The sequence below is a fragment of the Quercus robur genome, chromosome 1, assembly GCF_932294415.1.
Source record: "Quercus robur chromosome 1, dhQueRobu3.1, whole genome shotgun sequence".
NCBI classification, from domain to species: domain Eukaryota; kingdom Viridiplantae; phylum Streptophyta; class Magnoliopsida; order Fagales; family Fagaceae; genus Quercus; species Quercus robur.
The window spans coordinates 25730263-25743736 of record NC_065534.1 but is presented as its reverse complement, the minus strand read 5'-3'; the positions used below and the strand labels follow the sequence as shown (position 1 = coordinate 25743736).

Here is a 13474-nt window from a genome sequence, read left to right as displayed (position 1 = left end):
ACCAAACCTGAAGCAGCCAAATCCACATGGGATAAGGCAGCACTTACTGCATCTAATGCTAACAGTAAAGCATTAAATGCTATTTTCTGTGGTGTGTCTCCAGATGAATTTCACAGGATTTCTCACATTATTATTGCCAAAGATGCATGGGAGATTCTGGAAACAACTTATGAAGGCACGAAGAAGGTGAAAGATACCAAGTTACAAATGCTGACCACTCGGTTTGAGGAGCTCAAGATGAGTGAGGATGAGTCTTTCGACTCGTTCTATGGGAAGTTAAATGAAGTAGTTGTCAGCAAGTTTAACTTGGGGGAGAAGATGGAGGATTCCAAGATTGTAAGGAAGATCCTTCGATCATTGCCGGAAAGCTTCCGTGCCAAAGTAACAGCCATTGAAGAGAGCAAGGATCTTGACGACATCAAGGTGCAGGAGCTGGTTGGTTCTCTACAGACCTATGAAATGTCGCTGCCAAATCAACGGAAAGGTAAATCCATTGCTCTAAAGACCGTTAATGAGAAGGTGGAAGATCAAGGCTCGTCAGGAGAAGATATGGTTGACAAGGATGTAGCCTATCTTGTTAAAAATTTCAAGAAGTTTTTGAAATTCAAAAACAATGGAAAATTTGATGATAAGAGAAATTTCCAAAATTCTGGAAGGGAGAAGAGGGATTTCAAGAGGAAAGATGGAAAAGAATCCCAATCCACACAAGGTGTTACTTGTTTTGAATGCAACGGGCATGGACACTTCAAGAGGGAATGCCCTAATTATTTGAAATCAAAAGGCAAGGTGTATGCCACGACCTTGAGTGATTCAGACTCATCCGACTCAGAATCTGAAGAGAGCTGTGATGGAGAAGGGAACTATTCAGCTTTCATGACTATTGCTCATGTTGAGTCTTCGGATGAATTGAATTTGCTTGTTCAAGAACTTGGAGAACATAGTGAGGATGACTCACTAGGAATTGTTGAAGAATCGGAAGCTGAAGAAGAAGAAAGCACAGCTACTCTTCAAGAAAATTACAACTCACTTTTGGAGAAATCTGGTGAATACACAAGGGTGGCCAAGGCTGCTGTAAGAAAGATGAAGAAGGCTGAGGAGGACTACAAAAGTCTCCTAATTCGATATAGGGAGGCCAAATGCGAGATTGAAACTTTGAATGGTGAGCTCTCCGAAGCTTACACTAAAGTTAGATTTCTTGAAAGTGAGGTTGTTCAAGCAAATGCAAAAATAGAGAGGGTCACCACCAAGAAGCTTGATGATGTTATATCATCTCAAAAGAGCTTCTCAGACAAATCCGGACTGGGATATACCGGAGGAAGTAGCTCAACTGGAAATATCACCAAAGAAGTGAAGTTTGTGAAGTCCAAAGATCCAGTTGTAGCTGACTCTACGAGTGTGAACCTCGAGGTGGAGAAAAAGAAGAATGTGGTGGACCAACGGATGCTGAATCATCGGAATCAGTCTACGGGCAGGTCCGAGTCTCGTGCCAAGTCACGTCCACGACCACAAAGAGGTCCTAGAGGAACGTATGTGTGCCATTACTGTGGACTTCAAGGGCACACTCGACCAAATTGCCAAAAGCTGAGAGCAAAGAACAGTGCTACTCCTCAAGGGTCAGGAGGACCAAGAGTTGATAGGAGAACGTGGGCAGGGGATCAACCTAGAGAGCAAAACGGAGATCCCGGAATGATGAACGTGATGAAGATGATTGGTGCATTCACCAACTGCTTGGAAAGCTTCTCACGAAGGTTTGAAAGCCCTAACTCCCGTACCCAATCCTTTAAGGAAATCACCCCAAACGCAAGTGACGTGTGGGTGAAAAGGGGTACTCATGCATAAGCATTACAACATGTCCATGCATTAATACTTCCTATGCTTTGTGAATATGTTTGTTTGGTATGCTTGTTGTGTTTGTTTTTGATTGTTTGTTTGTGAATATTTCTTAATTGTGTTTTATCAGTCTTTTTGTTTCTTGAGTCAAAAATCCAAAAATTACATAAAACTTTGAAAATCAAAAAGCTTGATTGACTGTGTTGAGTTTTTGTCTTAAAACTCGTTTTGCCGTGTACCTTTGTGCTAATGGCTTTGTGCATTTTCGAACATTACTTGTTTTCATGCACTCATATCACTATGGGAAAAATCTTGAAATCTATGTGATTGTTGTAAATAGATCTTCAAACTTGTCATGAATGATTGGTGAATGGTTATGTTGATCTTGAAACATGCATAGACTTGTGTCTATATCTCTTCCCATTTTTTATTTTTTTTGCTAAAAAGAGCTCACTAAATGTAAATCTCCAAATGAAAAGAGATATTGAGCTGCAAAAGCCTGTCGCACATTCTAGTATTTGACTAGGAAAAAGGGTAAGCAACCTTATATCAAAAGTGAAATTTCTTTCAAAAAGGCCAAAGGCCTGTTCTTCAAAGAAAAAATGTTGTCTATACCTCTCACAATGAGAGATGATTGCCTCAAAAGATCAAATGTTATGGCTGAAAGTGGAGTCATATGAAAGGCTCCTAGTTATGTTATCAAGTTGTGTGGGAAGTCATATATTCATATTTCTGTAATTGAGATTGGTCACATGATCTGGTGCTAATTGTGTATGCCTTGGTTGAATTGATCATTGAAGCTTCACATTAGACAAAGGACTATTTCAATGCTGATATCCACACACAACACACAAGTTTATGTTTGATAAATGCCCTATTCATTTGTGTGATTGTACTTGATAAAATGTGTTTTCACATACTCAATCTTTGTTAATTCAAGCACAAAAAGATTTTTGAGTGTTTTAGGTGTTTTTGGAAAGTGTTTTGCTGGAAAAATCTGAAAAATTTCAAAAATACAGTTTTTCCCTGTTTTGGCGGCTCAGTCGCGGGTATGTTAAGTCGCTAGCTTCAGTCGCATCTTCGCTGGTCATTTTTGGCGACTTGTTCGCGAGTGGAAGGTCCAGTCGCAAGATTCACTCAGAGATTTTCGCGGCTCAGCTCGCGACTCACTCGCGGGTAGACCTTCCAGTCGCGAAAAACACTTAGAAAAATTTTTCAAAATTTTCCTCTTGTGTGCTTTGGCGGCTTGAGCTGGCGACTGTGTGGCGACTTGAACCAGTCGCGAAAATCGCGTGTTTTGCAGAAACAGGAGCAGTTTTTAAACCTCTGTCAGTTTTCCCTCGAACTTTTGTAACTGTTCACCTTCTCTTAAAAACTGCTGTTTTCTCCCAAACCTCTTCGTGAATCCATTTCTCAAACCCTTTTGGTACTTCATTTTTTCTCCAAATCATCAAGAAAAGGTATGGGTTTTGATTTTTCAATCTCAGTTTCTTTTTCCTGCATATTTCTGTTACTGTTTGGACTGGTATTGTGTTCGTTATTCTTATCTCTATGTGTAATGGGTTTGGAGTATCCTGTTTTTGATATTGTTCTCACCCGTTTTCATGCTGAGCAGTCAATGTGTTTTTCATTGTTCTGAATTTTTGCTGATTATTGAATCTGAGAATCTTTTCTGAAATGGGTTTGGTGTTCATGTGACTTACTCATTACTCTTGTCTGAATATTGATGTGTGGATGTTAGGTTTCTTCATGATTGAAATATTTTCCCCATGTTCATGTCTCTGTTGGAGTGATGTTTGTTATCTGTTCTAAATATTCATATGCTGTTTGTTATTACATATCATGGTCATGTTAACCTGTCTCAATGACAGTTGTTGCGTCTCTCTTTGTCTTGGTGCACTTTCACCAAGTTTGATGCACGTATTGATTTGTGCTTCTGTGGTTTATTGGAAGGATTGTTTGGGTCTGCACTATATTCAGTCTGGGTTTTTATATTGAAATATTGTTTATACTGAATCTTGTTGACAATCTTTTGTGGGGTATTGTTGCTTGGTTCTTTTCTGTTGGTCTGCTCTCTTGCAGATGTCTCGTCGATCTTCCAGGGGTAAAGACATTGTTTCTGACGAACCAGCAACCCCAGTTGCTAAAAGGACTCGTCTTTCATCTCAAGCATCTCAAGATCCCAATGAGGATAGATTCAGAGTTCCCCTAAACTCACACGCCTACTCAAATGTGTTTGACAAGTCAACAACTATAGTGGAGCGGGTCGTAGAGTTCAACACCTTAGGGACTACTTTCATCCCTCGAATCTTTGAGAAACGAGACTGGGCAAACTTGTTCGGAAACTTTGATGATCCAATGGATGAGCTGGTCAAGGAATGCTTCTCCAATGCATCTGATCTTGGACCTATCCTCATTTTCTGGGTCAGAGGAACAGAGTTTAGTGTTACCCCAGACTCCATCGCAGATCTTCTCGGCATCACCAGACCTCAGAATGTGAACTTAACTCCCTATGATGAACGAAATCCAGAGGTTGGGGAAATTCTACAAATCCTAGGACACGATCATGAGGTGTCTAGTGCAGGAACTTCCATCAGCACCGCAAAGTTTGCACCTGAGTTGACCACACTGAAGTTGATCATGTTCACCAACCTCTACCCACTGTCCAACACTACATTCATCAATCTTGGGAGAGCTATATTTCTGTGTGATCTCATTACCGGAGCCCCCATTGATATATGTGCTCACATCTACTACAACCTGAGGAAGACCGCTTGTCGATCTACAGCTCGAGGAATCATTCCATTTTGCAGTCTCGTCATGAAGCTCATCCTTAATGCAGGCATTACTCCTCCTGCAGATGGTAAAATGTTGACTCGTCAACGTCCCATTTCTTTGTTCACTCTTCAAGCAAGCAGAAGTCACTCCTCCAAATCACCAAGACATGCTCACATCTCTCCGGGTCCTTCATTTGCCCCTGACTCAGAGACACCTGCACATACCACCTCTACATCTCGTGATGTTCCTGAAGCTTCACAGGCTGGTATTCCGCAAGCACAAACTGCTTCTCATTCTGACAGAGTTGGCAGTGTTCTTGAGCATATTCAGAAACGAGTTGATGAGCTTGTGGCACTTCTCTATTCCACAAACAACCATGTCCAAATGCGCCTCGAGACTATGGAGACTCAGCTAGATGAGATTCAACGGAAGTTGGATGAGAGTCTTTAGCTATTCGTGACAAAAAGGGGGAGAGCATTCAGTAAGGGGGAGAAAAAGTTCAAAGGGAAGTGTGCATAGTGATAGGGGGAGCACACACACACACATATTTTTGCTTTCGTCTCATCTTCTAAACTAATGGTTATTTTGGTTTTGATACACTGTGTTTTGGTGTATAACTGTTTCTAACTTTCCTCATATACTCTTGGATAAACTTTTATATATGTTTGATGATGTTATTCAGGTTTTTGTTAGTTTGTACCCATATGCTTTTGTAAGCTTTGAGGGTTTATGTTTTATGCATAGTTTGTAGGCCTTGTGGTATGTACCATGCTTAAGTGCAGCCTTTATGCTATGTGAAATCAGTATTTTAAATCTAAATGTTCAGCATTGTGGTTTATGTACTGTCACTCTTGTGCCCTTGTAGGATTGTTCCTAGATGCATATGCCTTGTGTGCTATGCATTGGTTGAGTGTTGAGCATACAAGTGTCTTGCCTTGTGCTTGTTAACTTGTATGTCTTTGTGTTCATTCCAAGTGTGAATGAACACTGTGATCACTACCTTGTGGTGTTCACTTGGTTGATCAAGCCATGGTTTGTTCATTAACTCCATCTTATGCTTGATCTCTTTTTGCCTGTTTCATATGCATTAATAATTTTCTGCTTACAATGATCATGGTGTATTGTTGTGTTTCAGGAGTTTATGTTCATATGATTCAAGTGCTTCACAGCTTCTAGAATTAGGTGTGAGTGAGTTTTGATCAACTGTTCCCAACTCACATGTTAAGTCTAGAGTCTGTTTTAGGGTTTTGTCACGGAATAGCCAAAGGGGGAGATTGTAAGGTTGAATTTATTCAACCATCTAATTGGCTTTATTCCGTGCCAAATTTGCTTGTAATTCAGCATTTAGTAACCCTGTATTTAGGTGGGATTGTTGTAAGGGTAGTGAGTGAGATAGTGTGAAGATTGCTCAAGAGTGTGCAAGAAAACAGAGTGTCGCGGCTGGAACTCGCGGCTGGACTCGCGGCTTCAACCCGCCAGAATCTGCACACGTGCCAAGCATGCTGGAAGATGAACAGTCATGCTAGCTGGAGCACTACAGGACAAAACAGGACAACTGGCCATACGGTTAACTCGCGACTGGAACTCGCGACTTAGTCAAGCCGCGAGGTCAAGCCGCGAGCCACCCCTGTTTTGGAAAAACCTGACGTTTCGCATTCCACTCCTCTTCAGTATAAATACCCTTTTAACCCACGATTGAAAGAGAGCTTCCAGAGAGAATTTTGAGAGAGAAACCCTAAAGAAAAACCAGATTGTTTTACCCACAATCTCTACCTTAGAGTCTCATCAAAATCCCTCACTCTCTTCCTCTCCATTGTCAAATCCTTGAGAGGCCTTTATACCAAACCTGGTTCTCACCATTATCATCTCTGTGAGACAGTCGTTTGGAGTTCTGGGAAGCAGTTAGGAAGGAGCCAATCTTTATTGGTTGATGCTACGGTGAAGTAACGGAATCCGGAAAGCTAGAAAAGAAAAAGGTTCGGCGCAACCTCGTTGGAGCAAGAAGCTTGGAGGGCTTAGGTGCATTGGGTAGATTAGGCTTGGAGGGTCTATTGCTGTCCTTGTATCCCAACTGTATTTTCTAGTGGATTGATTACCGCTTGGAGGGCGGCGGAGAGGTTTTTCGCCGAGGTCTTCGGTTTCCTCTTCGATAACATATCTGGTGTTATCGCTGTGTTTGCATCTTCCTTCCTCTCTATCTCTGCCTTTACATTATCTGCTGTGGTTTATTTTGTTGTGGCTTAGATAGTTGTTTAATCAATACCATGTTATAGCATATGTTAAGTTTCCGCACACTATTGTTTAACATATTGCGTGTGTTGATTAAATTGGTTTTTGGGGGTCTAAACGTTCAAAAGTGTTTTTGTACACGTTTTTGAACTTTCAATTTTCACAAAAGAAATGTTATGTCCACAACATTTTTATAAAAAATTATAAGTAGTAGATTGTTACAAGTTGTTATTGGTGGGAAAAAAAATAATTTCATTAGCAAGTTTAAATTAGAACTAATAACAATTTACCACCTATAGTTTGTTATGAAAGTGTTGTGAAAAATGTTGTAGATGTAACACTTTTTTTGCACAATAACTTTATTTTTAGTTGTAGTTGCTTCCAATATGATATTTTATTATTTTATTTTAACCTATTAGAAATTAACACCTCAACAATTATGAAAATATTGTGCCAATTTGTTGTGTTAATATTTTATTATTTTGTGAAACATTGCGAATTGAACAAACCAAAAATAATGTAGCAAAACTACTGTAGCTTTACACATTAAAAAAAAAAAAAAAAAGTAGGTGAAACAGTGCAAGTTGAACAAACTAAAAATACTATAACTTCACGTTATTCGCTCTTTTTATATTTAGATAATATAATATAAAACAAAAACAAAAACAAAATTCATCTTACTAAATTGGCCAAATGCCTTGAACAAGTATAAAAGGTTTTTAGTAATATTAGAATGAGTCCAAAAACTTGATTAAACCAAAACACTAATCCTAATACTATTCCTAAGCCAATTTATTCTTTTTATATGGTTATAATAGATCGTCATACCTTTCTTGGCCTTTCGGCTAAGATCAAGGTATGTATGTTGAAATGTCAACCAATTTTTTTAGTAATAATCATATGGCATGTAGCTTTGGAATTGTCAACTCACGATCTAACGTTGAGGTGGTCGTCTAATATTTCATGGCCGGCAAAATTTTGGTAGACTTGGTAGCATGCTACATCAACTGTTCAACTAGTTCAATTCCCGTAGACGTGTTTCTGGGCTGAAACTCTATCATTATACCAATCAATCAAATTCATTGCTATTGCTTACTTTTTCTTAACTTTCTAGATGTTGAAATTAATTACATGTAAATGGCCAAATACTAGTCTTAACGATTAGGTATTACATACCTGCTTCTGTGCGAAACTTTCTCATTTAGACCTCTATATAACCCAAATACCCTACCAGGTTTTTGGCACACACTCAACACTGCCTTCCTTCTAAGTTCAATCAAATTAAGCGACGAAATGGCAGCTTCAATTTCTCACTCTGCCTCTTCATTCCTATTCATAGCCTCATTTGCTGTTCTCGTGATTTTCACGGGGAGCTCCTCTGCTCAACTCTCTAAAAATTTCTACTCTAAAAGCTGTCCACAGGTGTTTAGCACCGTTCAATCGGTTCTGCATTCTGCGATTTCAAAACAACCCCGCCAGGGTGCTTCTCTGCTTCGCCTCCACTTTCATGATTGTTTTGTCAATGTAAATTCCCTTTTCCTCTATCTACCGGGTTGCCCGAAGGCCTCCAGTTTTATTTTTTATTTTATTTTTTTTTAACAGCATGCGATAAATATAATATTGTTCATATGTTCATATAATAAATTACTTTAACAATATAACAATGTTATGGATACAATTTTTTCACAATAGATCATAAGTTATAATTGATTAAACACTATTTTTATATGAAAAAAATATTAAAACTACTACAAATTTTTTATATAAAAAAATTAAATCGTATAAAATAATATGACAATGAATATAATCAACGGCACTTCAATAAAATAATAAATTTGTATGAATTTTTTTTTTTTGATTGATGACTCATTAGCTATTACAACTTATGTGGTGAATTTTGAAATATCTCTAAAATTGGTAAAGATACGTAATGAATACAACAAGATTCAAGGTATTATATAATATTAATAAAATATAAAAAAATGCAGCCAATCTAATTAACCGTGGTTGGTTAGGAAATGGAACACGAAATAGCAGCATGATACATATGACTTGACATGGAGCAAGTCCTCGTGCTCAGATCTGGGGCACATGCATGGCACGCAGAAGTTGTCAAAAGTGAGTTGATAATGAAAGTCATAAAAGACTGCCTCTTATTTAGGGCTAACTTAAGTCCATCTAATAGTGAAATCAATAATTCTACAAGATCAGTTTAAAGAAGTATGTGAAGTACACAAACAATTACATGAGTTCAAGGTCAAATAATTCAAAGCTTCGTTGTATTTTTCTTCTTGGCAGGGTTGTGATGGGTCGGTACTCTTGGATGACACTCCAACTTTCACAGGCGAGAAGACAGCAGCTCCCAACAATGGATCAATTAGGGGATTCGAGGTTGTTGATGAAATCAAGTCCGAGATCGAGAAAGAATGCCCCGGAGTGGTCTCATGTGCTGATATCTTAGCCATTGTTGCTCGGGACTCTGTCAAAATTGTGAGTTCATTATTAACTATGCACTAAGATAAAGCAAACTTTTAAAAAATAGTATTAGTTTTTATACCGTAGATTGACGTGCTTGTTGGTTGTTGCGTAATAATGTGACATGACACTATCTAATGAATTGATATTTGTAAACGTTGAAATGTCGCAAGAATAAGAGTAAGTCTTCTGCCACATAAAGTGACATGATAAATGTTACCATTCGTTCATATGATGAGTTATGATTGGTGGAAAGTTGGTGGGTCTATGTAGTCCTTTACCAACCACAACTTGCCACATAGATAAGTTGTGGTATTTGTTGTGTCAATTTATGTAGTACAAGACTTATTATTAACGACCACCGTACCATGTTTGTTAAGATTAAAATAATTTAAGTTCTATTTAATAAAAAAATTAAATAAATAAATAAACGACTATAAAGCTGATAAAACACTGATATAAAAACAAAATATCTAACACAAAATTTGGTTTTAACTGCACCTTACAGTCCCGTTTATGAGAAACTGAATCTGACTTTGTGATTGAAATCAGAATTCTGTTATTGATAGAATTGATCTGTACATATATATACTCAAAGAGCCAAAAACAGAGCACGTGACTAACTAAATAAAAACTGCTCTGCACGTGTGAACACATACCAACATACGTAACTAACTACCACACGTGAGTTACTAGCCTACCTTTAGTTATATACAAAACTACAAGTAGCTTACAACACAACTCCAACTATGCTACATCCCTATTCTGTCGTTTAGGTGTGTCTGTACAATTCTTGATTCTCTTCAACTGTGCAACACTAGATTCAGTTACTAAACAATCACTCAACTCTTCAATCTTCATACTTGTTGCTTTGGCACCTGCTGTGACATCATCAAAATGTCTTGCTTGATCAGGCACACATTGATGCTGCCCTGGTGCACTATCTGCTGCACTGTGTTGCAGCCTGAGCTGCATCAGTGTAGCAGCTGATGCACCTGCTACATGCTTGTGCTGCCTTGGTGCACTGTCTGCTGCACTGTGTTGCAGCCTGGGCTGCACCAGTATGGCAGCTGATGCACCTGCTGCAGAACTGGGAACTACAACTTTAGGACTTTGATACCGTTTGATAGTATATATGTACCAAAATGATATTTGTAAATGTAATATCAAACATGTTATATTCGATTTGACAGTATATATGTACTTGTTTATTTGTAAAAGAAAATAATAGTAGGATTTTCAGTACGCTATCATTACTCAGAAAGAAATCATAAGTAGCAATGGTTTAAATTAGCAACCTAGTCTTTAGTCTATACTATAGAGTGAATATCACAAATTCTATTATAAAGTTCTTACAAACTTTTGTGGCATAAATCTTCTTCTTCTCAAAAAAAAAAAAAAAAAAACATTAGCTTTTAATAAAAGTTTATTCTTTATGTTCTACATCAATCATATTTATTACCATGTTTAGATTCTTATCCAATACTTGTACCATTTAATGATGCCATGTGAATCGATAGAACCATGTGAAGTGTATGACTAACTCAATAACGAAATTTTATATAATAAAATTGATAATAATTTTCTAGATATTACATTTTTGGTCCTCTTTGATGGCGTCTAATGATATTAATTACTGGAAACACGTTGAACATTATGCAGCTCGGTGGGCCCAAATGGGATGTCAAGCTTGGAAGAAGAGATTCTAAAACGGCAAGCTTTTCTGCTGCCAACAGTGGGGTCATCCCTCCCCCCCTTTCTACCCTCAGCAATCTCATTAATAGATTTCAAGCAAAAGGTCTCTCTACCAAAGACATGGTTGCCTTGTCCGGTATGCCTCTCTCTCTCTCTCTCTCTCTCTCTCTCTCTCTCTCTCTCTCTCTCTCTCTCTCTCTCTCTCTCTCTCTCTCTCTCTCTCTCTCTCTCTCGTAACATTCATATATGTTATAACTCTCAATAACTTTCTAAATAGCCATATTTTTTGACAACCCTACTTTTAGATTATATTGCATGTTTACACCCTCCATCCTTACAATGTATAATCTAGAGAATGTTTGAATTTCAAATTTTGTTTTTCTTTTTACTGGTTATAATACAAAGCATGAGTTAATGGAACGGATAATAAATGACAATCTATACATACAAAATTTGACTAGTGTTAAAGATACAAACTTTTTTACAAATTATTAATGTGGTAAGTAGTTATTGGTAAATAAAAAAATGATATTAGTTGTGGCGTAAATGAAAACCAATAAGAAGTTGGTTACAGCATTATTTTGTAAAAATATTGTAAAATAGTTTGTGAATATAACACTACTCAAATTTGACAAGCGTAATAATTTAGAACACATAAAACTTATAATCAAAAAGTGCAAGTTTCAAAACTACAATTAATTCATGTAATATTGACAAATAGTTATACCAAAGATAACTTGATCTATTCTAAATGTTGGAAATGTATACCTAAATATCTAATATGCTAAAAAATATATATATATATATATATATCCAGTATACTTTTTTTTTTTTTTTTCCTTTTTCAAGATAAATTCTTTACATTATAATACTCCTCATCGTATTCTTGTATACCTGATGGCAGGAGCCCACACAATTGGGCAAGCAAGGTGTACAGTTTTCAGAGATCGCATATATAACGATACCAATATTGATAGTTCATTTGCCAAGACTAGGCAAAATACATGTCCAAGGACTACTGGCCTTCCAGGAGATAACAGGATTTCACCTTTAGACCTCAAAACTCCTACAGGTTTTGACAACTATTACTACAAGGACCTCATCAGCCAGAAGGGTCTTCTTCGCTCTGATCAACAATTGTTCAATGGTGGATCCACTGATTCATTGGTTAAAAAATATAGCGAAGATACTGAGACTTTCTACTCTGACTTTGTCGAGGCAATTATCAAAATGGGAGACTTACAGCCTCTCACTGGATCGAGTGGTGAAATCAGGAAGAACTGCAGGATGGTGAATAATCAGTGGAGGTGATTTTCCAGAAAAAAAAAAAATAATTTAGAAATGAATTACTGAAGATTTATTTCTCTTTTTATTGAAAAAAGCAATTTCCAATACTAGCCCCACTGGAGGGCAATTTGTTTGTTTGTGCTGTAGTACTTTGAGTGAAAATTTGTAAACTTATTTATTTGTAGAACTTGAAATTTGTTTGGATTATTGCTAAATTTAATAAATTCCCTTTTGCCTTGGTTACTTCTTTTGGGATTTCCTCTTCAATATGGAGTCATAAAGAGTAAGCTCCATGTTTTTATAAGAGCAATTTTTTTTTTTTTAATTCAATAGTTACAATAATTAGGAACGTGATATTTGAACTATAAAAGTCTCTATTTGGAAGTAAGAAAATGTGTCAGTTAAGTTACAAAACTCATAAATTTTAAAAAGTAATTCTACAAGCAATCAATTTTACCATATTTTTCACAATTTGTTGAAATTATTAGTTATATTGATGCAACATATTATTCTCATATAAGTTTATCAGTGACTTTTATTATACATTAATCACAATATAACTAATCATGAAAAAAGTTACTAATTTTTTTATAGTCAGACTTACTGTATTTATAAATAGATACGGTTAGCATCTTGACAAGGAAAAAGCTTTATTTTATAGAGGAAAAAAATGAAATTGAAGAGAAAAATCCCTTTGACTTTTAGCAATGTGAGAAAAGGCTAAATGTCGTGATATATTGATATAAATAATAATGAGACATAATATTACAGTTTAAATTCTCTTTTCCTCACTTAAACCATATAAAATATAGTGAGACACGAAATTTATATGTTTTAATTATTTTCTAAATATATATTAACAAATATTATCAAAATATTTGGAAATATATAAAAATATTATCAAAATATTTGGAAATATATAAGTCTTACAAAAAAAATTATATTACTAACTCATAAAATAAAGGGGGCGCGGGGGGGGGGGGGGGGGGGGGATCGAAATACACGCTATACAAATATTGGATATTTTATTTGATCTTTGAGAATCAAATATGAAGGGGCAAAATTTAGCATGATGGACTTTCACCACATTGGGCCTGATGGATCCAAGCCAATGGGCCGACAACAGTTGAGCCCAGGGCCTAGAGTGATTCCAAATTCTTGTTACGCACGTAGAGTCTCA

General features: G+C 36.7%; 1 protein-coding gene across 1 annotated transcript; it reads left to right on the top strand.

Annotated features, from left to right (window-relative positions):
* Positions 1-7918: 7918 nt before the first annotated feature.
* Positions 7919-12537, top strand: LOC126727317 (peroxidase 4-like). Its single transcript, XM_050432906.1, has 4 exons — positions 7919-8361; positions 9136-9327; positions 10975-11143; positions 11912-12537. Exons 1-4 carry the CDS (start codon positions 8131-8133, stop codon positions 12316-12318), a joined length of 999 nt encoding a protein of 332 aa, XP_050288863.1. The 5' UTR covers positions 7919-8130; the 3' UTR covers positions 12319-12537.
* Positions 12538-13474: the final 937 nt, after the last annotated feature.